General features: G+C 50.1%; 1 protein-coding gene across 2 annotated transcripts in view; it reads left to right on the top strand.

Moving 5' to 3' along the window:
• The window catches only part of ddx55 (DEAD (Asp-Glu-Ala-Asp) box polypeptide 55), a 94693-nt gene that overhangs the window by 10852 nt on the left and 57378 nt on the right, over nucleotides 1–26463 (top strand). For both annotated transcript variants that reach the window (XM_059994538.1, XM_059994539.1), the window contains exons 6-10: nucleotides 1637–1786; nucleotides 1957–2146; nucleotides 4682–4764; nucleotides 7454–7585; nucleotides 9152–9244. In XM_059994538.1, coding sequence (XP_059850521.1) covers nucleotides 1637–1786; nucleotides 1957–2146; nucleotides 4682–4764; nucleotides 7454–7585; nucleotides 9152–9244 — 648 coding nt within the window. The remainder of the gene's footprint in view (nucleotides 1–1636; nucleotides 1787–1956; nucleotides 2147–4681; nucleotides 4765–7453; nucleotides 7586–9151; nucleotides 9245–26463) is intronic.

Here is a 26463-nt window from a genome sequence, read left to right as displayed (position 1 = left end):
GCCTTTTCCCCTGTGAAGCGGCTCACAACGTTGGCAGTCTGCTACTCTCCTGGCACCACATGCCTGCCAGCAGAAACCCTTGGAATATTCAACACCGGTGTCTTTTCCAAAGCCAGACACCCTTTTGTTACAGTGCTGAAGGACAGCTCCAATTAGCCAGAAGGTTAAGTGACAAAGCAGAACCACTCTGAACTGTGCTTTAAGTGGCAGGAATGCACCATTAACAACAGGCGAATAGCAGTGACATTCGTCTGCAAAATGCTGGAGGAACTCAGCAGGTCAGGCAGCATCTATGAAAAAACAAACAGTTGATATTGTGGGCCGATACCTTTCTTCAGGTCTGGAAAGGAAGGGGGAAGTTGCCAGAATAAAAAGATGGGAGGGGAAGGAGGCTAGCTGGAAGGTGATGGGTGAAGCCAGGTGGGTGAGAAAGATAAAGGGCTGGGAAGGAAGGAATTGGATAGATGAGAGTGGACCATGGGAGAAAGTGGAGGAGGGGAGGTGATAGGCAGGTGAGGAGGGGTAAGAGGCCAGAGTGAGGAATGGAAAAAGAGGGCAGGGGGACTTTTTTTTTACTGGAAAGAGAAATCAATATTCATGTCATCAGGTTAGACGGAATATAAGGTTTTACTCCTCCACCCTGAGGGTGGCCTCAGCTTGGCGCAAGTAGGACCAACATGTCGGAAGGGGAATCAGAATTAAAATGTTTGGCCACCGGGACGTCCCGCTTGTGGCGGATGGTGCAGAAGTGCTGGAGGAAGCAGTCCCCCAGTTTACCAGTGTAGAGGAGAAAGGCAACCACTTCAGAGATTGTCGGTCTGCCGACAGAGGCCACGTAACCAGGACTTGTAGGACTTGTGATGTGCACCAGCTGCTCATGTGGTCATCCACCATCTATTCCCGTGGCTTCACGTAATCCTAATTTTGGGGGAGGGGTGTGCTGGTTGTGGCTAAACAGGTGCTACAGCTTGCCCAACGGTGACCTACAGGCTAGTGGAGGGGAAGAGTGCCTTACACCTCCTTTGGAAAGGACGCATCTCCACCCCACCTCCTGTAACCCCTGGTTTAACCTTGGTCTAATCACGGGACTATTTACAATGACCGATTAACCTACTACTGGTCTTTGGACTGTGGGAAGAAATCCATGCTTTCCATGGGGAGGATGTACAGACTCCTAGATGACGTCAGAATTGAACTCCGAACTCTGACAGCCCCAGCTGTAGTAGTGTCATGCTATGTTAATTGCATATAGATTTTATTTCCTGAAGACTGGTTCTCAATCTAGTTAATCCATAATTATGCTGTCAATAGTGTCCTAACCCCTGAGTGACTGCCTCTGAAGGAGTTTGGAAGAGCGGTTATTATGGTGACGTAAGAAATATGGCAGCCTCTTTGCACGCATTAAGCTCCTACGAGGAGCAGCGTGATAACAAGCAGAGTCCGCTCCTGCTCTTCTGATGTTGCATCCGCTCGAGAGAGCTCAGGTCTGGCATGCAGTGCCCCTGCTGGTGTGTTCAGCTATGAGGCTTGACCTATGATCATCATTCAGGGACAGGGACGGAGGGTGATGGGTGGGTACTTCCCTAACCGAAAGAATAACTGGGAGGTGCGATTAACCACTGCGTTCTGCCCACAGAGGGAGCATTGTGGTGGGCACCCCTGGCCGATTAGAGGACATGTTCAGGCGGCGGGCAGACGGACTCGACCTTGCCAGCTGCATGAAGAGCCTGGACGTGTTGGTGCTGGATGAGGCCGACCGCCTCCTCGACTTGGGGTTTGAAGCAAGGTGAGGTTCTTGCTCATGAGGGTGATGAGCTCAGGGAATGGGTGAATGGGGCTTTAACTATATTCAGTGAAGCTGTAAGCTGAGGGCCCGATCGCCAGTGGGGTGGAGCCCTCGTGGGTCGGACACTGTGCTGTCACCGACTCCCAACTCTGTACGTTGTGCCTCTGCAGCCTGAACACCATCCTGGGCTTCCTGCCAAAACAGCGGAGAACGGGGCTCTTCTCGGCCACCCAGACGGACGAGGTGGAGACCCTGGTGCGGGCGGGGCTGCGTAACCCCGTCCGTATCACGGTGAAGGAGAAGGGAATGGCGGCAGACAGCACCCAAAAGACACCCATCCGGCTGCACAACTATTTCACGGTGAGATACCACAGAATGAGAATCAGGTTCAACATCACTGGCATAGGTTGTGAAATTTGTTGTTCTATGGCAGCACTACTTTGCAATACATCATCATAAAAGTATGTAAATTATAATGAGAATTATAAATAAATTAAATTTAGAAGTAATGTGAAAAGAGAGCAATAAAAATAGTGAGGTAGTGTTCGATCTGTTGTCCATTCAGAAATCTGATGGTGGAGGGGATGAGTGGGCAGAGAGGGATGAAACAGGTGTGGTCGAGCACCTCTGCTCCATCCACAAAAGGTGGAATTTCCCAGTGGCCAACTATTTTAATTCCTATCCCCATTCCCGTTCCGCTGTGTCGCACCATGGCTTCCTCTTCCGCCGTGATGAGGCGGCTCTCGGGTTAGAGGAGCGACACTTTATATTCTGTCTGGGTAGCCTCCAAAGTGATGGTGTGAACATCGATTTCTCCAACTTGCGGAAATTCTTTTCCTCTTCTTCAATTCCCCACTCTGCCCCCCCCACCTCTTCCTCACCTTCCTATCTACCTCGTTGGTGCCCCTCCTCCTTCCCTTTCTCGCAGGGTCCACTCTCCTGTCCTGTCAGGTTCTTCCTTCTCCAGCCCTTTACCTTTCCCAACTAACACCTCCCAGCTTCTTACTTCATTTCCCCTCCACCCACCTTTCTACGCTGGCATCTTCCACCTTCCTTTCCAGTCTTAATGGAGTCTCGGCTCGAAACGTCGGCTGTTTATTAATTTCCATAGACACTGCCTTATCTGCTGAGTTCCTCCAGCACTCTGTACGTGTTGCTCTGGATTTCCAGCATCTGTTGGGTCTCTTGTGTTAATGGTTGAGAGTCTGTCAGCTCTGGTAGAGCAGAGACTTTGGGGAAGGGTCAGGAAGATGAGAGATGGAGAAGTAGGGACAATGGACTGGAGTCTGTACAGTAGTGGTCACCAACCTTTTTAAGCCCAAGATCCCCTACCTCGGCCTTAGTAAAAGGCAAGATCGACCCCAGAGCAATTAGTTACACGCATGCGCACCGGGGCAGAAAAGACCGGAAGTAAAAAAAAAAAAAAAAACCCCCCCCCAACCCGGAAGTAGAAATAATGTATAAACATCGGGGTACCCACCTTTTTTTTGCACTGCAGACCTGTTTAATATTGACGATATTCTTGCAGACCAGCTGACGGAGGGGGGGGGGTGTTGAACATGACGAGAATACAGCGATACTCGAAGCAGGTTCCTTATGTCCAGTCTATTCCGCAATTTAGTTTTCGCGGCTCTCTGCACTTAGCTTCTGTCCTGCTTGCATACATTTTTCCCGCTGTAAAAACTCAACACGTTTGTCTTTAAGTTCAGGGTGCTTGGACTCAGGGTACCGAAGCAGTTTTGAGGGCTTCATTGCCTCATTAGACAGCCTCCGGGTCTGAGCTCCAACCTCTGCCCACCCACCGCCAGATGCCTTGGCCAGGTGCGGCTGTTCGTGGGTGGGGTGAGAGGGTAAGGTCAGGGCCGGAGGTCCCCATGTCAGGGCCATGGCGGTCGCAGTCCAGAGAGAGTGACCGACCGAGCGAGGAGTGTGACAGAGCCCGCGCTTGCCCCTCTTGTAGGATCTATTGGCCGACAAAAATTTGTTTCAGTAGATCGCAACAAGGTAGCTGCTCTGATACTTAACGAAACCCTGAGTCCAAATTTAGTCATCTGCGAATATTTTAGCGCTGGATTCCCCACGAACATTTGGTGTGTTAAACAGGTTTAGAGGCAGCACTCCAGGCCGCTGGCCGCCTGAGGCCAACCAGTGATCCCTGGCGCAAGGGTGTCACTGCGTTTAGGCAGCTGACAACGTCGCTTGGATTCAAGTTCAACAGTGAGCGTGACAGGGAATGAGGAAAGGTGCAGCTGACTCATACCGTTTCCTCGCGGCCCAGTGGTTGGGGACCAGTGATGTACACTGTGTAGTGCGGGGGAGCTACACGCATGCACACTGGGCAGAAAGAACGGAACTAAAACCCCGCAACCCAGAAACAATCTCTCAACAGTATTTGTGTATTTATTTTTCTTTTTTTTTTCGGGATCTACTGGGAAAGTTTCAAAGATCAACTAGTCGATCGCAATCAACGGGTTGGTGACCACTACTGTACAGGAAGCAGGATGTGGTCCTGGGAGTCAGTGCCCTCCGAATGGATGTTTGTCACTGGCCTGTTCCCTGAGGGTAGGCAGGGGTGTTGAGAAAGGGAAGAGATTGTTCTCCCTGTCTATGTATGCCTGCTCTGGTCCAGGGATGTATCCTGCCCAAAAGTACCGTATGCAGGAGTTGGTTCTGACATGTATCCCCTCCCTATCCCATTACCACTGACAACGTTATGCCCCCCACCCCTTACTTCTGGTTCTGACCCGTCCTAATCCGTGCTGTGCCTCCACCGCACGTCCTCCCCATCCCTGCCTGCCTTTGACCCAGTAACTCCTCTCTCCACCCCTGTCCCCTGCTGTACCCAGAGCCGTCCACATTCCTTTGTCCTTCATTCTGGTGACGTTTGCTTCATAGGTCTGTCGAGCGGATGAGAAGTTTAATCAGTTAGTTGCCTTCCTCCGGAAGCATAAGAAACAGAAACACCTCGTTTTCTTCAGGTAAATGTTGCTCCCGCTGTAAGCGTCATTTTGTGTTTAATTTTCACGGTGCAAAAAGTCCTTACCCCAGCATGGTGGTGAGGTGGGGCCTTTCCGTCAACACACTTGCAGTGCACTCCCTCACATGCTGGGCAGCTCCAGATAAGTTTAAAGGAAGCTCTGCAACTGAGGCCCTGGGAACTGGGGGTGTGGGAGGGATACAGACGGCTAAAAGAACTGGGACATGGTGAGTTTAACAGAGGTGCCAGGAACAGATAAAATCTGTGTGTGCACAGAACAGAAGTCAGAACAGCGTTTACACACAATAGTACAATGACTGATCAGGGAGCAAGGAATGTGGTCTTGTGTTACAGCAGCCTGTGGATCAGCATTGAGTGTGTTGGTACAGATTCCAGCCTCTACTGCCCCTGGTGTCTCCATCATTAGTCCTGACCCCATTGGAATTCCTGGCTAACCCAGATAAACCCTCAGTTGTGGACCCCTGCAATATGGGAGAGTTTATTTGGAGGTACAGCGTGAAACAGGCCCTTCCCACCTAACGAGCTGCATCGTACAACAACCAACCCTAGCCTAATCATGGGACAATATACAATGACAAACCGCCCTATTAACCGGAATATCTTTGGAAACCGGAACACCTGGAGGAAACCCATGAGGTCACAAGGAAAACATACAAGCTCCTGATGGATGGGCTGGAAATGAATTCCGAACTCAGAAAGGCCTGAGCTGTAAAACGGTCTCACTAACCACTGCGCTACTGAGGCAGCCCAACATGAGAGTCAGGGAACAGGCTCTTTGGCCCATCTAGTCTGTGCTGAACCATTTGCACTGCCTAGTCACATCGACAGCCTAGTTCCTGGAAAGCTGTCCGCATCATGATTTCTGTAATGCAAAACCTCACCATCTTGAGCAGATGACAAGAATTACAAGTTGAAAATTAAATTCTGTTTTTTCCTACGTAAATTCAGTGAAAGTATAATATTTAGGATCTCAAATTTTTGGGTAGTGTGTGAACTCTGTAAGACAAGCTTCCGTTACCCGAATGGTCACAATGTGGGGGTTGACTGTACCTACTAACACAACACCCACAGCCCTCTGAGGTACCAGGAGTGAGGAATTAGTCAGAAATGCCTTGTGGATAGTGCAACATGGAGCAGAGATTTGCTGTTAGATCATAAAACATTAGGAGAAGAATTAGGCCATTTGGCTCATTGAGTCTGTTCTGCCATTCCATATTGTCTGATCAACCTCTGCTTTAAATATACCCAATGACTTGGCCTCCACAGCTGTCTGTGGCAATGAATTCCGCAGATTTACTACCCTTTGGCTAAAGAAATTTCTCCTCATCTCCAATCTAAAGAAATATCCTCCTATTCTGACTCTGCCCCCACCCCCCCCCCCCCCCAGACTCCCTCACCATAGGAAACATCTTCTCTAAATCTATGCTGCTCAATGTACTAATCCTGCTGGACAGTAGTGGTGGGATTTCAAATGTGAGGGAAACCATCATGGTCCTGGGGGTATGTATAACCTCTTTACTGACAGTGGCGGGAACTGAACCCCAAGCAATCTTACAGCTGCCGTTGTGAGGTGTGGCGCTAACCGCTACCCTACTGTGCCACGCCCGATGAGGATCATAAAGCCAACCGCAGGGTCTGTCGGTCATGAATTTACTGAGGAACAAAGGAGTGAACTATCCCCCCTCCCCCCCCCACCGGGCCGTGAACATGTGATGTTGTTGTGAAGTTTGACTGAGAGCTGGGCCCTCCCTTCCTCCCCACCTGGCTTGCTTTTCCCTCCCCAGTGCAACTGCACAGGAGATTTACCGGGAAACTGTCTGGATTAGACAGCGTAAGGGAAGGTTGAGCAAGCTAAGACTTTTCTCTCTGGAGCAAAGGACATCGAGAGCTGACTTGATAGAGGTGTACAAGACGATAAGAGGCATCAATTGAACGGACAGCCGGAGACTTTTTCCCAAGGCGGAAATGATGAATACGAGAGGACATTTTGAGGTGATTGGAGGAAATTGTAGTGGGCAGGTCAGAGGTAGTATTTTTACACAGATAGTGGTGTGTGTGTGGAATGCACCACCGGGGGTGGTGGTAGAAGCCGATACATATGAGACATAAGAAACAGTTGAGTTATAATAGGTTAGGACCTTATTCCTTGGAACGTAGAAGACTGAGAGCAGATTTGATAGAAGTATTCAACATTTTGAGGGGTATAGATAGGGTAAATCCAAGCAGCCTTCATCCACTGAGGTTGGATGGCCCTGCTACTAGATGTCATGGGTTAAGGGTGAAAGGATTAAGGGGAACCTGAGGGAAAACTTCTTCACTCAGAGGGTAGTGAGAGTGTGGAATGAGCTGCCAGAGTAAGTGGTTTATGCAAGTTCAATTTCAATGCTTAAGGAAAGTTTGGGTAGGTACATGGGATGGGATGGATAATGGAGGGTTATGGTCCCGTTGCAGGTCGATTGGAGTAGGCAGTTTAACTGGTTTGGCATGCAGTAGATGGGCTGAAGGGCCTGTTTCTGTGCTGTACTTTTCTACGACTCTATAGGCACATTGATGCAGAAACGGAGGATTATGTGAGAGGGAAGGGTTGGGTTGATTGTAGAGTGGGTTAAAGGGTCAGCTGACGGGCCCGTGCTGTTCCACGCTCTCTGTAACCGAGGTGTCTGTTTCAGTACGTGTGCCTGTGTGGAATATTACGGCAGTGCGCTGGACAAGGTGGTGAAGAACGTCCGGATCATGTGTATCCATGGAAAAATGAAGCAGAAACGCCAAAGCATCTTCACAGAGTTCCGACAGCTCGACAGGTAGAGGGCTGGTTTTCGGGGGGTGAGGGAGGTTCTCAGTGGGTGGGGGCAGTCGCTGAGCCACAGGGAGGCACAGATTCGGGCTGTGTGGTAGGTCAGCAGCGTTAGAATGCTGTGGAAGGTTTAAGAGGCGTGAACAACAGGGAAAAGTACTGCTTGTGATGTTAACTACATCAGTTAGCATGTTTTTGCCGTCACTGTTAGATTTAAGTGGCAGGGTGGAGACACGTCTCTGCCAGAGGAGGTATAAGGTACTCCTTCCCTCCACTAGCCTGCCAGTTACCCTTGGGCAAGGTGTAGCACCTGCTTAGCCCCTGATCAAGGTCATGTGAGCCCAGGGGAGCAGGTGGTGGATGGTCGTATGAGCAGCCGGGCAGATCACAAGTCCTGATTATGCGACCACTGACAATCTCTGAAGAGTATTGATAATGGCCGAGGTCACCCGTCTTGTAAAGACACTGACCAGAAGAAGGCAACGGCAAAGCACTTCTGTAGAAAAATTTGCCAAAAACAATCATGAAAGAATGAATGAGTGGACCGGCCTTTGATGGATTCTCATGTCTCCTCCCTGTTACCTGCTACAGTGACCTCACTCGATCAGAATTCACTAGATTAGGTGACGGTAATGGACATGACGGATTGGATTGCCATGTAATGAGGTATTGGCGTCAGTACGGGCTCTGTGCTGGATCGGACAGACAGAATGATTGGTCATTCAGCCAATCTTCCTCTCAACCATTCCATCAACTCCCCCCCGCCCCCAGATTCTCCTACTCATCCACACAATTCACAGCGGTCAATTAGCCAATCCACACCCATGTCTTGGGAATGTGGGAGGAAACCGGAGCACCCAGGTGTGACCGTTGTAGACACGGGGAGGACGTGCAGACCCCGCACAGACAGCACTGGACGTCAGGGTCAAACCGGCTGTTTCATCACTCTATCCTGTCTTGTGATTCTGTCACCCCTTTGCAAACATGCACCCGGGGGTGAGGGAGGGGATCACGGACACCCAGGGAGGGGAGTGAGAACAGACGAGGGGCAGGGTGGAGTGAGGGGAGCGCGGACATCCCAGGGAGTGGGAAGTGAGTACAAATGGGGCGGGTGAGGGGGGGGGGGGGAGTGAGAACAGATGGGGGACAGGGGTGAGGGAGGGGAACGCAGACATCCCGGGGAGGGGGGTAATGAGAACAGATGGGAGACGGGTGAGGGAGGGGAGGGGGGGGAGTGAGAACAGATGGGGGACAGGGGTGAGGGAGGGGAGCGCGGACATCCCGGGGAGGGGGGAGTGAGAACAGATGGGGGGACAGGGGTGAGGGAGGGGAGCGCAGACATCCCGGGGAGGCGGGACTGAGAACAGGTGAGGGGTAGGGGGAGGTAGGGGAGCGTGGACACTCGGGGAGGGGGGAGTAGGGAGATGTGCGTGTCAGTGAGCTGTATCGGACAGAGACGTCCACTGCTGCTGTTCCGATTTAAGTCAGGCACAATCTTACAGCTTATTTATTGGTTGGACAACAAACTCAGTGCTTTCCCCCTCCATCACACTGACTGTCTCTCTGTTTCCAGTGGGATTCTGGTTTGCACGGATGTCATGGCTCGTGGTATTGACATCCCGGAGGTTGACTGGGTTCTGCAGTACGATCCTCCCAGCAGTGCTAGGTACTTGATCGCAAAAGGTTTTTTTATTTAATTTTAATTTTCTTAGATAAAAAGATATATTTTATATATTGATTTGATTAAAGATTAATTTTAGTTGTCATACATATAGTGAAAGGTGTTGTTTGTGTCAACTCTGCAAGGGCCGCCACTCTTCCAGTGGCAACATAATACGCCCACAACTTACTAACCCTTACCTGTAATCCACGCAGTCTCTAGAGAATGTATAAACTCCTTACAGCCTGCAGCGGGAATTGGACCTGGGTCCCTGGCACTGTAAGACATTACACTAACCGTTACACCACTGCTCTGCCCTGAGAGTCTAGGCGGCAGAATGTCACGTCTAATGAGACAGTGAACGACATTCGGATCAAAACTGATCATGTAATCTTAAACGGTGATTGGAAATGTTAAATTACAACCCTCCCTTCCATACTGAGTGGAATTTCTCCTGTGTGACCCGTGGGTTTTGGTGAGTGGAATGTGACCTGTGGGCTTTGGTGAGTGAATGTGACCTGTGGGCTTTGGTGGGTGGAATGTGACCTGTGGGCTTTGGTGAGTGGAATGTGACCTATGGGTTTTGGTGGGTGGAATGTATCCTGAGGGTTTTGGTGAGTGGAATGTATCCTGAGGGTTTTGGTGAGTGGAATGTGTCCTGAGGGTTTTGGTGAGTGGAATGTGTCCTGAGGGTTTTGCTGAGTGGAATGTGACCTATGGGTTTTGGTGGGTGGAATGTGACCCGAGGGTTTTGCTGAGTGGAATGTGACCTGAGGGTTTTGCTGAGTGGAATGTGTCCTGAGGGTTTTGGTGAGTGGAATGTGTCCTGTGGGTTTTGCTGAGTGGAATGTGTCCTGAGGGTTTTGGTGAGTGGAATGTGTCCTGTGAGTTTTGCTGAGTGGAATGTGTCCTGTGGGTTTTGCTGAGTGGAATGTGTCCTGAGGGTTTTGCTGAGTGGAATGTGACCTATGGGTTTTGCTGAGTGGAATGTGTCCTGTGGGTTTTGCTGAGTGGAATGTGTCCTGAGGGTTTTGGTGGGTGGAATGTGACCTATGGGTTTTGGTGGGTGGAATGTGTCCTGTGGGTTTTGGTGGGTGGAATGTGTCCTGTGGGTTTTGGTGAGTGGAATGTGTCCTGAGGGTTTTGGTGAGTGAATGTGTCCTGAGGGTTTTGGTGGGTGGAATGTGACCTATGGGTTTTGGTGGGTGGAATGTGTCCTGTGGGTTTTGGTGGGTGGAATGTGAACTGTGGGTTTTGCTGGGTGGAATGTGTCCTGAGGGTTTTGCTGAGTGGAATGTGTCCTGAGGGTTTTGCTGAGTGGAATGTGTCCTGTGGGTTTTGGTGGGTGGAATGTGAACTGTGGGTTTTGCTGAGTGGAATGTGTCCTGAGGGTTTTGCTGAGTGGAATGTGTCCTGAGGGTTTTGCTGAGTGGAATGTGACCTGTGGGTTTTGCTGAGTGGAATGTGACCTGAGGGTTTTGCTGAGTGGAATGTGTCCTGAGGGTTTTGGTGAGTGGAAAGTGTCCTGAGGGTTTTGGTGAGTGGAAAGTGTCCTGAGGGTTTTGCTGAGTGGAATGTGTCCTGAGGGTTTTGTTGAGTGGAATGTGACCTGTGGGTTTTGGTGGGTGGAATGTGACCTGTGGGTTTTGCTGAGTGGAATGTGTCCTGAGGGTTTTGGTGAGTGAATGTGTCCTGAGGGTTTTGGTGGGTGGAATGTGACCTATGGGTTTTGGTGGGTGGAATGTGTCCTGTGGGTTTTGGTGGGTGGAATGTGAACTGTGGGTTTTGCTGGGTGGAATGTGTCCTGAGGGTTTTGCTGAGTGGAATGTGTCCTGAGGGTTTTGTTGAGTGGAATGTGACCTGTGGGTTTTGGTGGGTGGAATGTGACCTGTGGGTTTTGCTGAGTGGAATGTGTCCTGAGGGTTTTGGTGAGTGAATGTGTCCTGAGGGTTTTGGTGGGTGGAATGTGACCTATGGGTTTTGGTGGGTGGAATGTGTCCTGTGGGTTTTGGTGGGTGGAATGTGAACTGTGGGTTTTGCTGAGTGGAATGTGTCCTGAGGGTTTTGCTGAGTGGAATGTGTCCTGAGGGTTTTGCTGAGTGGAATGTGACCTGTGGGTTTTGCTGAGTGGAATGTGACCTGAGGGTTTTGCTGAGTGGAAAGTGTCCTGAGGGTTTTGGTGAGTGGAAAGTGTCCTGAGGGTTTTGGTGAGTGGAAAGTGTCCTGAGGGTTTTGCTGAGTGGAATGTGTCCTGAGGGTTTTGCTGAGTGGAATGTGTCCTGAGGGTTTTGTTGAGTGGAATGTGACCTGTGGGTTTTGGTGGGCGGAATGTGACCTGTGGGTTTTGCTGAGTGGAATGTGTCCTGAGGGTTTTGGTGAGTGAATGTGTCCTGAGGGTTTTGGTGGGTGGAATGTGACCTATGGGTTTTGGTGGGTGGAATGTGTCCTGTGGGTTTTGGTGGGTGGAATGTGAACTGTGGGTTTTGCTGGGTGGAATGTGTCCTGAGGGTTTTGCTGAGTGGAATGTGAACTGTGGGTTTTGCTGAGTGGAATGTATCCTGAGGGTTTTGGTGGGTGGAATGTGACCTATGGGTTTTGGTGGGTGGAATGTGAACTGTGGGTTTTGCTGAGTGGAATGTGTCCTGAGGGTTTTGGTGAGTGGAATGTGAACTGTGGGTTTTGCTGAGTGGAATGTATCCTGAGGGTTTTGCTGAGTGGAATGTGCCCTGTGGGTTTTGGTGGGTGGAATGTGTCCTGAGGGTTTTGCTGAGTGGAATGAGACCTGTGGGCTTTGGTGGGTGGAATGTGTCCTCAGGGTTTTGGTGGGTGGAATGTATCCTGTGGGTTTTGGTGAGTGGAATGTGACCTGTGGGTTTTGCTGAGTGGAATGTGTCCAGAGGGTTTTGCTGAGTGGAATGTGACCTGTGGGTTTTGCTGAGTGGAATGTGTCCTGTGGGTTTTGCTGAGTGGAATGTGTCCTGTGGGTTTTGCTGAGTGGAAAGTGTCCTGAGGGTTTTGGTGAGTGGAATGTATCCTGTGGGTTTTGCTGAGTGGAATGTGTCCTGAGGGTTTTGCTGAGTGGAAAGTGTCCTGAGGGTTTGGTGAGTGGAATGTATCCTGAGGGTTTTGCTGAGTGGAGTGTGTCCTGAGGGTTTTGCTGAGTGGAATGTGTCCTGTGGGTTTTGCTGAGTGGACAGTGTCCTGAGGGTTTTGGTGAGTGGAATGTATCCTGAGGGTTTTGCTGAGTGGAATGTGTCCTGAGGGTTTTGCTGAGTGGAATGTGACCTGTGGGTTTTGGTGAATGGAATGTGTCCTGTGGGTTTTGGTGAGTGGAATGTATCCTGAGGGTTTTGGTGAGTGGAATGTATCCTGAGGGTTTTGGTGAGTGGAATGTATCCTGAGGGTTTTGGTGAGTGGAATGTATCCTGTGGGTTTTGGTGAGTGGAATGTGACCTGTGGGTTTTGGTGAGTGGAATGTGTCCTGAGGGTTTTGTTGAGTGGAATGTGTCCTGAGGGTTTTGCTGAGTGGAATGTGACCTGTGGGTTTTGTTGAGTGGAATGTGACCTGTGGGTTTTGGTGGGTGGAATGTGACCTGTGGGTTTTGTTGAGTGGAATGTGACCTGTGGGTTTTGTTGAGTGGAATGTGACCTGTGGGTTTTGCTGAGTGGAATGTGTCCTGAGGGTTTTGCTGAGTGGAATGTGTCCTGAGGGTTTTGTTGAGTGGAATGTGTCCTGAGGGTTTTGCTGAGTGGAATGTGACCTGTGGGTTTTGTTGAGTGGAATGTGACCTGTGGGTTTTGGTGGGTGGAATGTGACCTGTGGGATTTGTTGAGTGGAATGTGACCTGTGGATTTTGTTGAGTGGAATGTGACCTGTGGGTTTTGGTGAGTGGAATGTGACCTGTGGGTTTTGGTGAGTGGAATGTGACCTGTGGGTTTTGTTGAGTGGAATGTGACCTGTGGGCTTTGGTGGGTGGAATGTGACCTGTGGGCTTTGGTGGGTGGAATGTGTCCTGAGGGTTTTGGTGAATAGAATGTGACCTGTGGGTTTTGGTTGGTGGAATGTGACCTGTGGGCTTTGGTGAGTGAATGTGTCCTGAGGGTTTTGCTGCGTGGAATGTGACCTGTGGGTTTTGCTGAGTGGAATGTGACCTGTGGGTTTTGCTGAGTGGAATGTGTCCTGAGGGTTTTGGTGGGTGGAATGTGTCCTGTGGGTTTTGGTGGGTGGAATGTGACCTGTGGGCTTTGGTGAGTGAATGTGACCTGAGGGTTTTGGTGGGTGGAATGTGTCCTGTGGGTTTTGGTGGGTGGAATGTGTCCTGTGGGTTTTGCTGAGTGAATGTGTCCTGAGGATTTTGGTGGGTGGAATGTGTCCTGAAGGTTTTGTTGAGTGGAATGTGACCTGTGGGTTTTGCTGAGTGGAATGTGTCCTGTGGGTTTTGGTGAGTGGAATGTGTCCTATGGGTTTTGGTGGGTGGAATGTGTCCTGTGGATTTTGGTGAGTGGAATGTGTCCTGAGGGTTTTGGTGAGTGGAATGTGTCCTGAGGGTTTTGGTGAGTGGAATGTGTCCTGTGGGCTTTGGTGAGTGGAATGTGACCTTTGGGTTTTGCTGAGTGGAATGTGACCTGTGGGTTTTGCTGAGTGGAATGTGACCTGTGGGTTTTGCTGAGTGGAATGTGTCCTGAGGGTTTTGGTGGGTGGAATGTGACCTGTGGGCTTTGGTGGGTGGAATGTGACCTGAGGGTTTTGGTGAGTGGAATGTGACCTGTGGGCTTTGGTGGGTGGAATGTGACCTGTGGGTTTTGGTGAGTGGAATGTGTCCTGAGGGTTTTGCTGAGTGGAATGTGACCTGTGGGCTTTGGTGGGTGGAATGTGACCTGAGGGTTTTGGTGAGTGGAATGTGACCTGAGGGTTTTGGTGGGTGGAATGTGTCCTGAGGGTTTTGCTGAGTGGAATGTGACCTGTGGGCTTTGGTGGGTGGAATGTGACCTGAGGGTTTTGGTGAGTGGAATGTGTCCTGAGGGTTTTGCTGAGTGGAATGTGAACTGTGGGTTTTGGTGGGTGGAATGTGATCTGAGGGTTTTGCTGAGTGGAATGTGACCTGAGGGTTTTGCTGAGTGGAATGTGAACTGTGGGTTTTGGTGGGTGGAATGTGATCTGAGGGTTTTGCTGAGTGGAATGTGACCTATGGGTTTTGGTGGGTGGAATGTGACCTGTGTGTTTTGCTGAGTGGAATGTGACCTGTGGGCTTTGGTGAGTGAATGTGACCTGTGGGTTTTGGTGGGTGGAATGTGTCCTGAGGGTTTTGGTGAGTGGAATGTGTCCTGAGGGTTTTGCTGCGTGGAATGTGACCTGTGGGTTTTGCTGAGTGGAATGTGTCCTGTGGGTTTTGCTGAGTGGAATGTGACCTGTGGGTTTTGCTGAGTGGAATGTGTCCTCTGGGTTTTGGTTGGTGGAATGTGACCTGTGGGCTTTGGTGAGTGGAATGTGACCTGTGGGTTTTGGTGAGTGGAATGTGACCTGTTGGTTTTGCTGAGTGGAATGTGTCCTTAGGGTTTTGGTGGGTGGAATGTGTCCTGTGGGTTTTGGTGGGTGGAATGTGACCTGTGGGCTTTGGTGAGTGAATGTGACCTGAGGGTTTTGGTGGGTGGAATGTGTCCTGTGGGTTTTGGTGGGTGGAATGTGTCCTGTGGGTTTTGCTGAGTGAATGTGTCCTGAGGATTTTGGTGGGTGGAATGTGTCCTGAAGGTTTTGTTGAGTGGAATGTGACCTGTGGGTTTTGCTGAGTGGAATGTGTCCTGTGGGTTTTGGTGAGTGGAATGTGTCCTATGGGTTTTGGTGGGTGGAATGTGTCCTGTGGATTTTGGTGAGTGGAATGTGTCCTGAGGGTTTTGGTGAGTGGAATGTGTCCTGAGGGTTTTGGTGAGTGGAATGTGTCCTGTGGGCTTTGGTGAGTGGAATGTGACCTTTGGGTTTTGCTGAGTGGAATGTGACCTGTGGGTTTTGCTGAGTGGAATGTGACCTGTGGGTTTTGCTGAGTGGAATGTGTCCTGAGGGTTTTGGTGGGTGGAATGTGACCTGTGGGCTTTGGTGGGTGGAATGTGACCTGAGGGTTTTGGTGAGTGGAATGTGACCTGTGGGCTTTGGTGGGTGGAATGTGACCTGTGGGTTTTGGTGAGTGGAATGTGTCCTGAGGGTTTTGCTGAGTGGAATGTGACCTGTGGGCTTTGGTGGGTGGAATGTGACCTGAGGGTTTTGGTGAGTGGAATGTGACCTGAGGGTTTTGGTGGGTGGAATGTGTCCTGAGGGTTTTGCTGAGTGGAATGTGACCTGTGGGCTTTGGTGGGTGGAATGTGACCTGAGGGTTTTGGTGAGTGGAATGTGTCCTGAGGGTTTTGCTGAGTGGAATGTGAACTGTGGGTTTTGGTGGGTGGAATGTGATCTGAGGGTTTTGCTGAGTGGAATGTGACCTGAGGGTTTTGCTGAGTGGAATGTGAACTGTGGGTTTTGGTGGGTGGAATGTGATCTGAGGGTTTTGCTGAGTGGAATGTGACCTATGGGTTTTGGTGGGTGGAATGTGACCTGTGTGTTTTGCTGAGTGGAATGTGACCTGTGGGCTTTGGTGAGTGAATGTGACCTGTGGGTTTTGGTGGGTGGAATGTGTCCTGAGGGTTTTGGTGAGTGGAATGTGTCCTGAGGGTTTTGCTGAGTGGAATGTGTCCTGTGGGTTTTGCTGAGTGGAAAGTGTCCTGAGGGTTTTGGTGAGTGGAATGTATCCTGTGGGTTTTGCTGAGTGGAATGTGTCCTGAGGGTTTTGCTGAGTGGAAAGTGTCCTGAGGGTTTTGGTGAGTGGAATGTATCCTGAGGGTTTTGCTGAGTGGAGTGCGTCCTGAGGGTTTTGCTGAGTGGAATGTGTCCTGTGGGTTTTGCTGAGTGGACAGTGTCCTGAGGGTTTTGGTGAGTGGAATGTGTCCTGAGGGTTTTGCTGAGTGGAATGTGACCTGTGGGTTTTGGTGAATGGAATGTGTCCTGTGGGTTTTGGTGAGTGGAATGTATCCTGAGGGTTTTGGTGAGTGGAATGTATCCTGAGGGTTTTGCTGAGTGGAATGTGACCTGTGGGTTTTGGTGAATGGAATGTGTCCTGTGGGTTTTGGTGAGTGGAATGTATCCTGAGGGTTTTGGTGAGTGGAATGTATCCTGAGGGTTTTGGTGAGTGGAATGTATCCTGTGGGTTTTGGTGAGTGGAATGTGACCTGTGGGTTTTGGTGAGTGTAATGTGTCCTGAGGGTTTTGTTGAGTGGAATGTGTCCTGAGGGTTTTGCTGAGTGGAATGTGACCTGTGGGTTTTGTTGAGTGGAATGTGACCTGTGGGTTTTGGTGGGTGGAATGTGACCTGTGGGTTTTGTTGAGTGGAATGTGACCTGTGGGTTTTGTTGAGTGGAATGTGACCTGTGGGTTTTGCTGAGTGGAATGTGTCCTGAGGGTTTTGCTGAGTGGAATGTGTCCTGAGGGTTTTGTTGAGTGGAATGTGTCCTGAGGGTTTTGCTGAGTGGAATGTGACCTGTGGGTTTTGTTGAGTGGAATGTGACCTGTGGGTTTTGGTGGGTGGAATGTGACCTGTGGGTTTTGTTGAGTGGAATGTGACCTGTGGGTTTTGTTGAGTGGAATGTGACCTGTGGGTTTTGGTGAGTGGAATGTGACCTGTGGGTTTTGGTGAGTGGAATGTGACCTGTGGGTTTTGTTGAGTGGAATGTGACCTGTGGGCTTTGGTGGGTGGAATGTGAGCTGTGGGCTTTGGTGGGTGGAATGTGTCCTGAGGGTTTTGGTGAGTAGAATGTGACCTGTGGGTTTTGGTGGGTGGAATGTATCCTGAGGGTTTTGGTGAGTGGAATGTATCCTGAGGGTTTTGGTGAGTGGAATGTGTCCTGAGGGTTTTGGTGAGTGGAATGTGTCCTGAGGGTTTTGCTGAGTGGAATGTGACCTATGGGTTTTGGTGGGTGGAATGTGACCCGAGGGTTTTGCTGAGTGGAATGTGACCTGAGGGTTTTGCTGAGTGGAATGTGTCCTGAGGGTTTTGGTGAGTGGAATGTGTCCTGTGGGTTTTGCTGAGTGGAATGTGTCCTGAGGGTTTTGGTGAGTGGAATGTGTCCTGTGAGTTTTGCTGAGTGGAATGTGTCCTGTGGGTTTTGCTGAGTGGAATGTGTCCTGAGGGTTTTGCTGAGTGGAATGTGACCTATGGGTTTTGCTGAGTGGAATGTGTCCTGTGGGTTTTGCTGAGTGGAATGTGTCCTGAGGGTTTTGGTGGGTGGAATGTGACCTATGGGTTTTGGTGGGTGGAATGTGTCCTGTGGGTTTTGGTGGGTGGAATGTGTCCTGTGGGTTTTGGTGAGTGGAATGTGTCCTGAGGGTTTTGGTGAGTGAATGTGTCCTGAGGGTTTTGGTGGGTGGAATGTGACCTATGGGTTTTGGTGGGTGGAATGTGTCCTGTGGGTTTTGGTGGGTGGAATGTGAACTGTGGGTTTTGCTGGGTGGAATGTGTCCTGAGGGTTTTGCTGAGTGGAATGTGTCCTGAGGGTTTTGCTGAGTGGAATGTGTCCTGTGGGTTTTGGTGGGTGGAATGTGAACTGTGGGTTTTGCTGAGTGGAATGTGTCCTGAGGGTTTTGCTGAGTGGAATGTGTCCTGAGGGTTTTGCTGAGTGGAATGTGACCTGTGGGTTTTGCTGAGTGGAATGTGACCTGAGGGTTTTGCTGAGTGGAATGTGTCCTGAGGGTTTTGGTGAGTGGAAAGTGTCCTGAGGGTTTTGGTGAGTGGAAAGTGTCCTGAGGGTTTTGCTGAGTGGAATGTGTCCTGAGGGTTTTGCTGAGTGGAATGTGTCCTGAGGGTTTTGTTGAGTGGAATGTGACCTGTGGGTTTTGGTGGGTGGAATGTGACCTGTGGGTTTTGCTGAGTGGAATGTGTCCTGAGGGTTTTGGTGAGTGAATGTGTCCTGAGGGTTTTGGTGGGTGGAATGTGACCTATGGGTTTTGGTGGGTGGAATGTGTCCTGTGGGTTTTGGTGGGTGGAATGTGAACTGTGGGTTTTGCTGGGTGGAATGTGTCCTGAGGGTTTTGCTGAGTGGAATGTGAACTGTGGGTTTTGCTGAGTGGAATGTATCCTGAGGGTTTTGGTGGGTGGAATGTGACCTATGGGTTTTGGTGGGTGGAATGTGAACTGTGGGTTTTGCTGAGTGGAATGTGTCCTGAGGGTTTTGGTGAGTGGAATGTGAACTGTGGGTTTTGCTGAGTGGAATGTATCCTGAGGGTTTTGCTGAGTGGAATGTGCCCTGTGGGTTTTGGTGGGTGGAATGTGTCCTGAGGGTTTTGCTGAGTGGAATGAGACCTGTGGGCTTTGGTGGGTGGAATGTGTCCTCAGGGTTTTGGTGGGTGGAATGTATCCTGTGGGTTTTGGTGGGTGGAATGTATCCTGTGGGTTTTGGTGAGTGGAATGTGACCTGTGGGTTTTGCTGAGTGGAATGTGTCCAGAGGGTTTTGCTGAGTGGAATGTGACCTGTGGGTTTTGCTGAGTGGAATGTGTCCTGTGGGTTTTGCTGAGTGGAATGTGTCCTGTGGGTTTTGCTGAGTGGAAAGTGTCCTGAGGGTTTTGGTGAGTGGAATGTATCCTGTGGGTTTTGCTGAGTGGAATGTGTCCTGAGGGTTTTGCTGAGTGGAAAGTGTCCTGAGGGTTTTGGTGAGTGGAATGTATCCTGAGGGTTTTGCTGAGTGGAATGTGTCCTGAGGGTTTTGCTGAGTGGAATGTGACCTGTGGGTTTTGGTGAATGGAATGTGTCCTGTGGGTTTTGGTGAGTGGAATGTATCCTGAGGGTTTTGGTGAGTGGAATGTATCCTGAGGGTTTTGGTGAGTGGAATGTATCCTGTGGGTTTTGGTGAGTGGAATGTGACCTGTGGGTTTTGGTGAGTGGAATGTGTCCTGAGGGTTTTGTTGAGTGGAATGTGTCCTGAGGGTTTTGCTGAGTGGAATGTGACCTGTGGGTTTTGTTGAGTGGAATGTGACCTGTGGGTTTTGGTGGGTGGAATGTGACCTGTGGGTTTTGTTGAGTGGAATGTGACCTGTGGGTTTTGCTGAGTGGAATGTGACCTGTGGGTTTTGCTGAGTGGAATGTGACCTGTGGGTTTTGGTGGGTGGAATGTGACCTGTGGGTTTTGTTGAGTGGAATGTGACCTGTGGGTTTTGTTGAGTGGAATGTGACCTGTGGGTTTTGGTGAGTGGAATGTGACCTGTGGGTTTTGGTGAGTGGAATGTGACCTGTGGGTTTTGGTGAGTGGAATGTGACCTGTGGGTTTTGTTGAGTGGAATGTGACCTGTGGGCTTTGGTGGGTGGAATGTGACCTGTGGGCTTTGGTGGGTGGAATGTGTCCTGAGGGTTTTGGTGAGTAGAATGTGACCTGTGGGTTTTGGTTGGTGGAATGTGACCTGTGGGCTTTGGTGAGTGAATGTGTCCTGAGGGTTTTGCTGCGTGGAATGTGACCTGTGGGTTTTGCTGAGTGGAATGTGTCCTGTGGGTTTTGCTGAGTGGAATGTGACCTGTGGGTTTTGCTGAGTGGAATGTGTCCTGTGGGTTTTGGTTGGTGGAATGTGACCTGTGGGCTTTGGTGAGTGGAATGTGACCTGTGGGTTTTGGTGAGTGGAATGTGACCTGTTGGTTTTGCTGAGTGGAATGTGTCCTGAGGGTTTTGGTGGGTGGAATGTGTCCTGTGGGTTTTGGTGGGTGGAATGTGACCTGTGGGCTTTGGTGAGTGAATGTGACCTGAGGGTTTTGGTGGGTGGAATGTGTCCTGTGGGTTTTGGTGGGTGGAATGTGTCCTGTGGGTTTTGGTGAGTGAATGTGTCCTGAGGATTTTGGTGGGTGGAATGTGTCCTGAAGGTTTTGTTGAGTGGAATGTGACCTGTGGGTTTTGCTGAGTGGAATGTGTCCTGTGGGTTTTGGTGAGTGGAATGTGTCCTATGGGTTTTGGTGGGTGGAATGTGTCCTGTGGATTTTGGTGAGTGGAATGTGTCCTGAGGGTTTTGGTGAGTGGAATGTGTCCTGAGGGTTTTGGTGAGTGGAATGTGTCCTGTGGGCTTTGGTGAGTGGAATGTGACCTTTGGGTTTTGCTGAGTGGAATGTGACCTGTGGGTTTTGCTGAGTGGAATGTGACCTGTGGGTTTTGCTGAGTGGAATGTGTCCTGAGGGTTTTGGTGGGTGGAATGTGACCTGTGGGCTTTGGTGGGTGGAATGTGACCTGAGGGTTTTGGTGAGTGGAATGTGACCTGTGGGCTTTGGTGGGTGGAATGTGACCTGTGGGTTTTGGTGAGTGGAATGTGTCCTGAGGGTTTTGCTGAGTGGAATGTGACCTGTGGGCTTTGGTGGGTGGAATGTGACCTGAGGGTTTTGGTGAGTGGAATGTGACCTGTGGGTTTTGGTGGGTGGAATGTGTCCTGAGGGTTTTGCTGAGTGGAATGTGACCTGTGGGCTTTGGTGGGTGGAATGTGACCTGAGGGTTTTGGTGAGTGGAATGTGTCCTGAGGGTTTTGCTGAGTGGAATGTGAACTGTGGGTTTTGGTGGGTGGAATGTGATCTGAGGGATTTGCTGAGTGGAATGTGACCTGAGGGTTTTGCTGAGTGGAATGTGAACTGTGGGTTTTGGTGGGTGGAATGTGATCTGAGGGTTTTGCTGAGTGGAATGTGACCTATGGGTTTTGGTGGGTGGAATGTGACCTGTGGGTTTTGCTGAGTGGAATGTGACCTGTGGGCTTTGGTGAGTGAATGTGACCTGTGGGTTTTGGAGGGTGGAATGTGTCCTGAGGGTTTTGGTGAGTGGAATGTGTCCTGAGGGTTTTGCTGAGTGGAATGTGTCCTGTGGGTTTTGCTGAGTGGAAAGTGTCCTGAGGGTTTTGGTGAGTGGAATGTATCCTGTGGGTTTTGCTGAGTGGAATGTGTCCTGAGGGTTTTGCTGAGTGGAAAGTGTCCTGAGGGTTTTGGTGAGTGGAATGTATCCTGAGGGTTTTGCTGAGTGGAGTGTGTCCTGAGGGTTTTGCTGAGTGGAATGTGTCCTGTGGGTTTTGCTGAGTGGACACTATCCTGAGGGTTTTGGTGAGTGGAATGTGTCCTGAGGGTTTTGCTGAGTGGAATGTGACCTGTGGGTTTTGGTGAATGGAATGTGTCCTGTGGGTTTTGGTGAGTGGAATGTATCCTGAGGGTTTTGGTGAGTGGAATGTATCCTGAGGGTTTTGCTGAGTGGAATGTGACCTGTGGGTTTTGGTGAATGGAATGTGTCCTGTGGGTTTTGGTGAGTGGAATGTATCCTGAGGGTTTTGGTGAGTGGAATGTATCCTGAGGGTTTTGGTGAGTGGAATGTATCCTGAGGGTTTTGGTGAGTGGAATGTATCCTGAGGGTTTTGCTGAGTGGAATGTGTCCTGAGGGTTTTGCTGAGTGGAATGTGACCTGTGGGTTTTGGTGAATGGAATGTGTCCTGTGGGTTTTGGTTAGTGGAATGTATCCTGAGGGTTTTGGTGAGTGGAATGTATCCTGAGGGTTTTGGTGAGTGGAATGTATCCTGTGGGTTTTGGTGAGTGGAATGTGACCTGTGGGTTTTGGTGAGTGGAATGTGTCCTGAGGGTTTTGTTGAGTGGAATGTGTCCTGAGGGTTTTGCTGAGTGGAATGTGACCTGTGGGTTTTGTTGAGTGGAATGTGACCTGTGGGTTTTGGTGGGTGGAATGTGACCTGTGGGTTTTGTTGAGTGGAATGTGACCTGTGGGTTTTGTTGAGTGGAATGTGACCTGTGGGTTTTGCTGAGTGGAATGTGTCCTGAGGGTTTTGCTGAGTGGAATGTGTCCTGAGGGTTTTGTTGAGTGGAATGTGTCCTGAGGGTTTTGCTGAGTGGAATGTGACCTGTGGGTTTTGTTGAGTGGAATGTGACCTGTGGGTTTTGGTGGGTGGAATGTGACCTGTGGGTTTTGTTGAGTGGAATGTGACCTGTGGGTTTTGTTGAGTGGAATGTGACCTGTGGGTTTTGGTGAGTGGAATGTGACCTGTGGGTTTTGTTGAGTGGAATGTGACCTGTGGGCTTTGGTGGGTGGAATGTGACCTGTGGGCTTTGGTGGGTGGAATGTGTCCTGAGGGTTTTGGTGAGTAGAATGTGACCTGTGGCTTTTGGTGGGTGGAATGTATCCTGAGTGTTTTGGTGAGTGGAATGTATCCTGAGGGTTTTGGTGAGTGGAATGTGTCCTGAGGGTTTTGCTGAGTGGAATGTGACCTATGGGTTTTGGTGGGTGGAATGTGACCCGAGGGTTTTGCTGAGTGGAATGTGAACTGTGGGTTTTGCTGAGTGGAATGTGTCCTGAGGGTTTTGCTGAGTGGAATGTGTCCTGAGGGTTTTGCTGAGTGGAATGTGACCTGTGGGTTTTGCTGAGTGGAATGTGACCTGAGGGTTTTGCTGAGTGGAATGTGTCCTGAGGGTTTTGGTGAGTGGAATGTGTCCTGTGAGTTTTGCTGAGTGGAATGTGTCCTGTGGGTTTTGCTGAGTGGAATGTGTCCTGAGGGTTTTGCTGAGTGGAATGTGACCTATGGGTTTTGCTGAGTGGAATGTGTCCTGTGGGTTTTGCTGAGTGGAATGTGTCCTGAGGGTTTTGGTGGGTGGAATGTGACCTATGGGTTTTGGTGGGTGGAATGTGTCCTGTGGGTTTTGGTTGGTGGAATGTGTCCTGTGGGTTTTGGTGACTGGAATGTGTCCTGAGGGTTTTGGTGAGTGAATGTGTCCTGAGGGTTTTGGTGGGTGGAATGTGACCTATGGGTTTTGGTGGGTGGAATGTGTCCTGTGGGTTTTGGTGGGTGGAATGTGAACTGTGGGTTTTGCTGGGTGGAATGTGTCCTGAGGGTTTTGCTGAGTGGAATGTGTCCTGAGGGTTTTGCTGAGTGGAATGTGTCCTGTGGGTTTTGGTGGGTGGAATGTGAACTGTGGGTTTTGCTGAGTGGAATGTGTCCTGAGGGTTTTGCTGAGTGGAATGTGTGCTGAGGGTTTTGCTGAGTGGAATGTGACCTGTGGGTTTTGCTGAGTGGAATGTGTCCTGAGGGTTTTGGTGAGTGGAAAGTGTCCTGAGGGTTTTGGTGAGTGGAAAGTGTCCTGAGGGTTTTGCTGAGTGGAATGTGTCCTGAGGGTTTTGCTGAGTGGAATGTGTCCTGAGGGTTTTGTTGAGTGGAATGTGACCTGTGGGTTTTGGTGGGTGGAATGTGACCTGTGGGTTTTGCTGAGTGGAATGTGTCCTGAGGGTTTTGGTGAGTGAATGTGTCCTGTGGGTTTTGGTGAGTGAATGTGTCCTGAGGATTTTGGTGGGTGGAATGTGTCCTGAAGGTTTTGTTGAGTGGAATGTGACCTGTGGGTTTTGCTGAGTGGAATGTGTCCTGTGGGTTTTGGTGAGTGGAATGTGTCCTATGGGTTTTGGTGGGTGGAATGTGTCCTGTGGATTTTGGTGAGTGGAATGTGTCCTGAGGGTTTTGGTGAGTGGAATGTGTCCTGAGGGTTTTGGTGAGTGGAATGTGTCCTGTGGGCTTTGGTGAGTGGAATGTGACCTTTGGGTTTTGCTGAGTGGAATGTGACCTGTGGGTTTTGCTGAGTGGAATGTGACCTGTGGGTTTTGCTGAGTGGAATGTGTCCTGAGGGTTTTGGTGGGTGGAATGTGACCTGTGGGCTTTGGTGGGTGGAATGTGACCTGAGGGTTTTGGTGAGTGGAATGTGACCTGTGGGCTTTGGTGGGTGGAATGTGACCTGTGGGTTTTGGTGAGTGGAATGTGTCCTGAGGGTTTTGCTGAGTGGAATGTGACCTGTGGGCTTTGGTGGGTGGAATGTGACCTGAGGGTTTTGGTGAGTGGAATGTGACCTGAGGGTTTTGGTGGGTGGAATGTGTCCTGAGGGTTTTGCTGAGTGGAATGTGACCTGTGGGCTTTGGTGGGTGGAATGTGACCTGAGGGTTTTGGTGAGTGGAATGTGTCCTGAGGGTTTTGCTGAGTGGAATGTGACCTGTGGGTTTTGGTGAATGGAATGTGTCCTGTGGGTTTTGGTGAGTGGAATGTATCCTGAGGGTTTTGGTGAGTGGAATGTATCCTGAGGGTTTTGCTGAGTGGAATGTGACCTGTGGGTTTTGGTGAATGGAATGTGTCCTGTGGGTTTTGGTGAGTGGAATGTATCCTGAGGGTTTTGGTGAGTGGAATGTATCCTGAGGGTTTTGGTGAGTGGAATGTATCCTGAGGGTTTTGCTGAGTGGAATGTGTCCTGAGGGTTTTGCTGAGTGGAATGTGACCTGTGGGTTTTGGTGAATGGAATGTGTCCTGTGGGTTTTGGTTAGTGGAATGTATCCTGAGGGTTTTGGTGAGTGGAATGTATCCTGAGGGTTTTGGTGAGTGGAATGTATCCTGTGGGTTTTGGTGAGTGGAATGTGACCTGTGGGTTTTGGTGAGTGGAATGTGTCCTGAGGGTTTTGTTGAGTGGAATGTGTCCTGAGGGTTTTGCTGAGTGGAATGTGACCTGTGGGTTTTGTTGAGTGGAATGTGACCTGTGGGTTTTGGTGGGTGGAATGTGACCTGTGGGTTTTGTTGAGTGGAATGTGACCTGTGGGTTTTGTTGAGTGGAATGTGACCTGTGGGTTTTGCTGAGTGGAATGTGTCCTGAGGGTTTTGCTGAGTGGAATGTGTCCTGAGGGTTTTGTTGAGTGGAATGTGTCCTGAGGGTTTTGCTGAGTGGAATGTGACCTGTGGGTTTTGTTGAGTGGAATGTGACCTGTGGGTTTTGGTGGGTGGAATGTGACCTGTGGGTTTTGTTGAGTGGAATGTGACCTGTGGGTTTTGTTGAGTGGAATGTGACCTGTGGGTTTTGGTGAGTGGAATGTGACCTGTGGGTTTTGTTGAGTGGAATGTGACCTGTGGGCTTTGGTGGGTGGAATGTGACCTGTGGGCTTTGGTGGGTGGAATGTGTCCTGAGGGTTTTGGTGAGTAGAATGTGACCTGTGGCTTTTGGTGGGTGGAATGTATCCTGAGTGTTTTGGTGAGTGGAATGTATCCTGAGGGTTTTGGTGAGTGGAATGTGTCCTGAGGGTTTTGGTGAGTGGAATGTGTCCTGAGGGTTTTGCTGAGTGGAATGTGACCTATGGGTTTTAGTGGGTGGAATGTGACCCGAGGGTTTTGCTGAGTGGAATGTGAACTGTGGGTTTTGCTGAGTGGAATGTGTCCTGAGGGTTTTGCTGAGTGGAATGTGTGCTGAGGGTTTTGCTGAGTGGAATGTGACCTGTGGGTTTTGCTGAGTGGAATGTGACCTGAGGGTTTTGCTGAGTGGAATGTGTCCTGAGGGTTTTGGTGAGTGGAATGTGTCCTGTGAGTTTTGCTGAGTGGAATGTGTCCTGTGGGTTTTGCTGAGTGGAATGTGTCCTGAGGGTTTTGCTGAGTGGAATGTGACCTATGGGTTTTGCTGAGTGGAATGTGTCCTGTGGGTTTTGCTGAGTGGAATGTGTCCTGAGGGTTTTGGTGGGTGGAATGTGACCTATGGGTTTTGGTGGGTGGAATGTGTCCTGTGGGTTTTGGTTGGTGGAATGTGTCCTGTGGGTTTTGGTGACTGGAATGTGTCCTGAGGGTTTTGGTGAGTGAATGTGTCCTGAGGGTTTTGGTGGGTGGAATGTGACCTATGGGTTTTGGTGGGTGGAATGTGTCCTGTGGGTTTTGGTGGGTGGAATGTGAACTGTGGGTTTTGCTGGGTGGAATGTGTCCTGAGGGTTTTGCTGAGTGGAATGTGTCCTGAGGGTTTTGCTGAGTGGAATGTGTCCTGTGGGTTTTGGTGGGTGGAATGTGAACTGTGGGTTTTGCTGAGTGGAATGTGTCCTGAGGGTTTTGCTGAGTGGAATGTGTGCTGAGGGTTTTGCTGAGTGGAATGTGACCTGTGGGTTTTGCTGAGTGGAATGTGTCCTGAGGGTTTTGGTGAGTGGAAAGTGTCCTGAGGGTTTTGGTGAGTGGAAAGTGTCCTGAGGGTTTTGCTGAGTGGAATGTGTCCTGAGGGTTTTGCTGAGTGGAATGTGTCCTGAGGGTTTTGTTGAGTGGAATGTGACCTGTGGGTTTTGGTGGGTGGAATGTGACCTGTGGGTTTTGCTGAGTGGAATGTGTCCTGAGGGTTTTGATGAGTGAATGTGTCCTGTGGGTTTTGGT

Source organism: Hypanus sabinus, chromosome 18 (genome assembly GCF_030144855.1).
Source record: "Hypanus sabinus isolate sHypSab1 chromosome 18, sHypSab1.hap1, whole genome shotgun sequence".
NCBI classification, from domain to species: Eukaryota; Metazoa; Chordata; class Chondrichthyes; order Myliobatiformes; family Dasyatidae; genus Hypanus; species Hypanus sabinus.
Note: the sequence above shows the minus strand (reverse complement) of the source record. Positions and strands in the feature narration are given on the sequence as shown.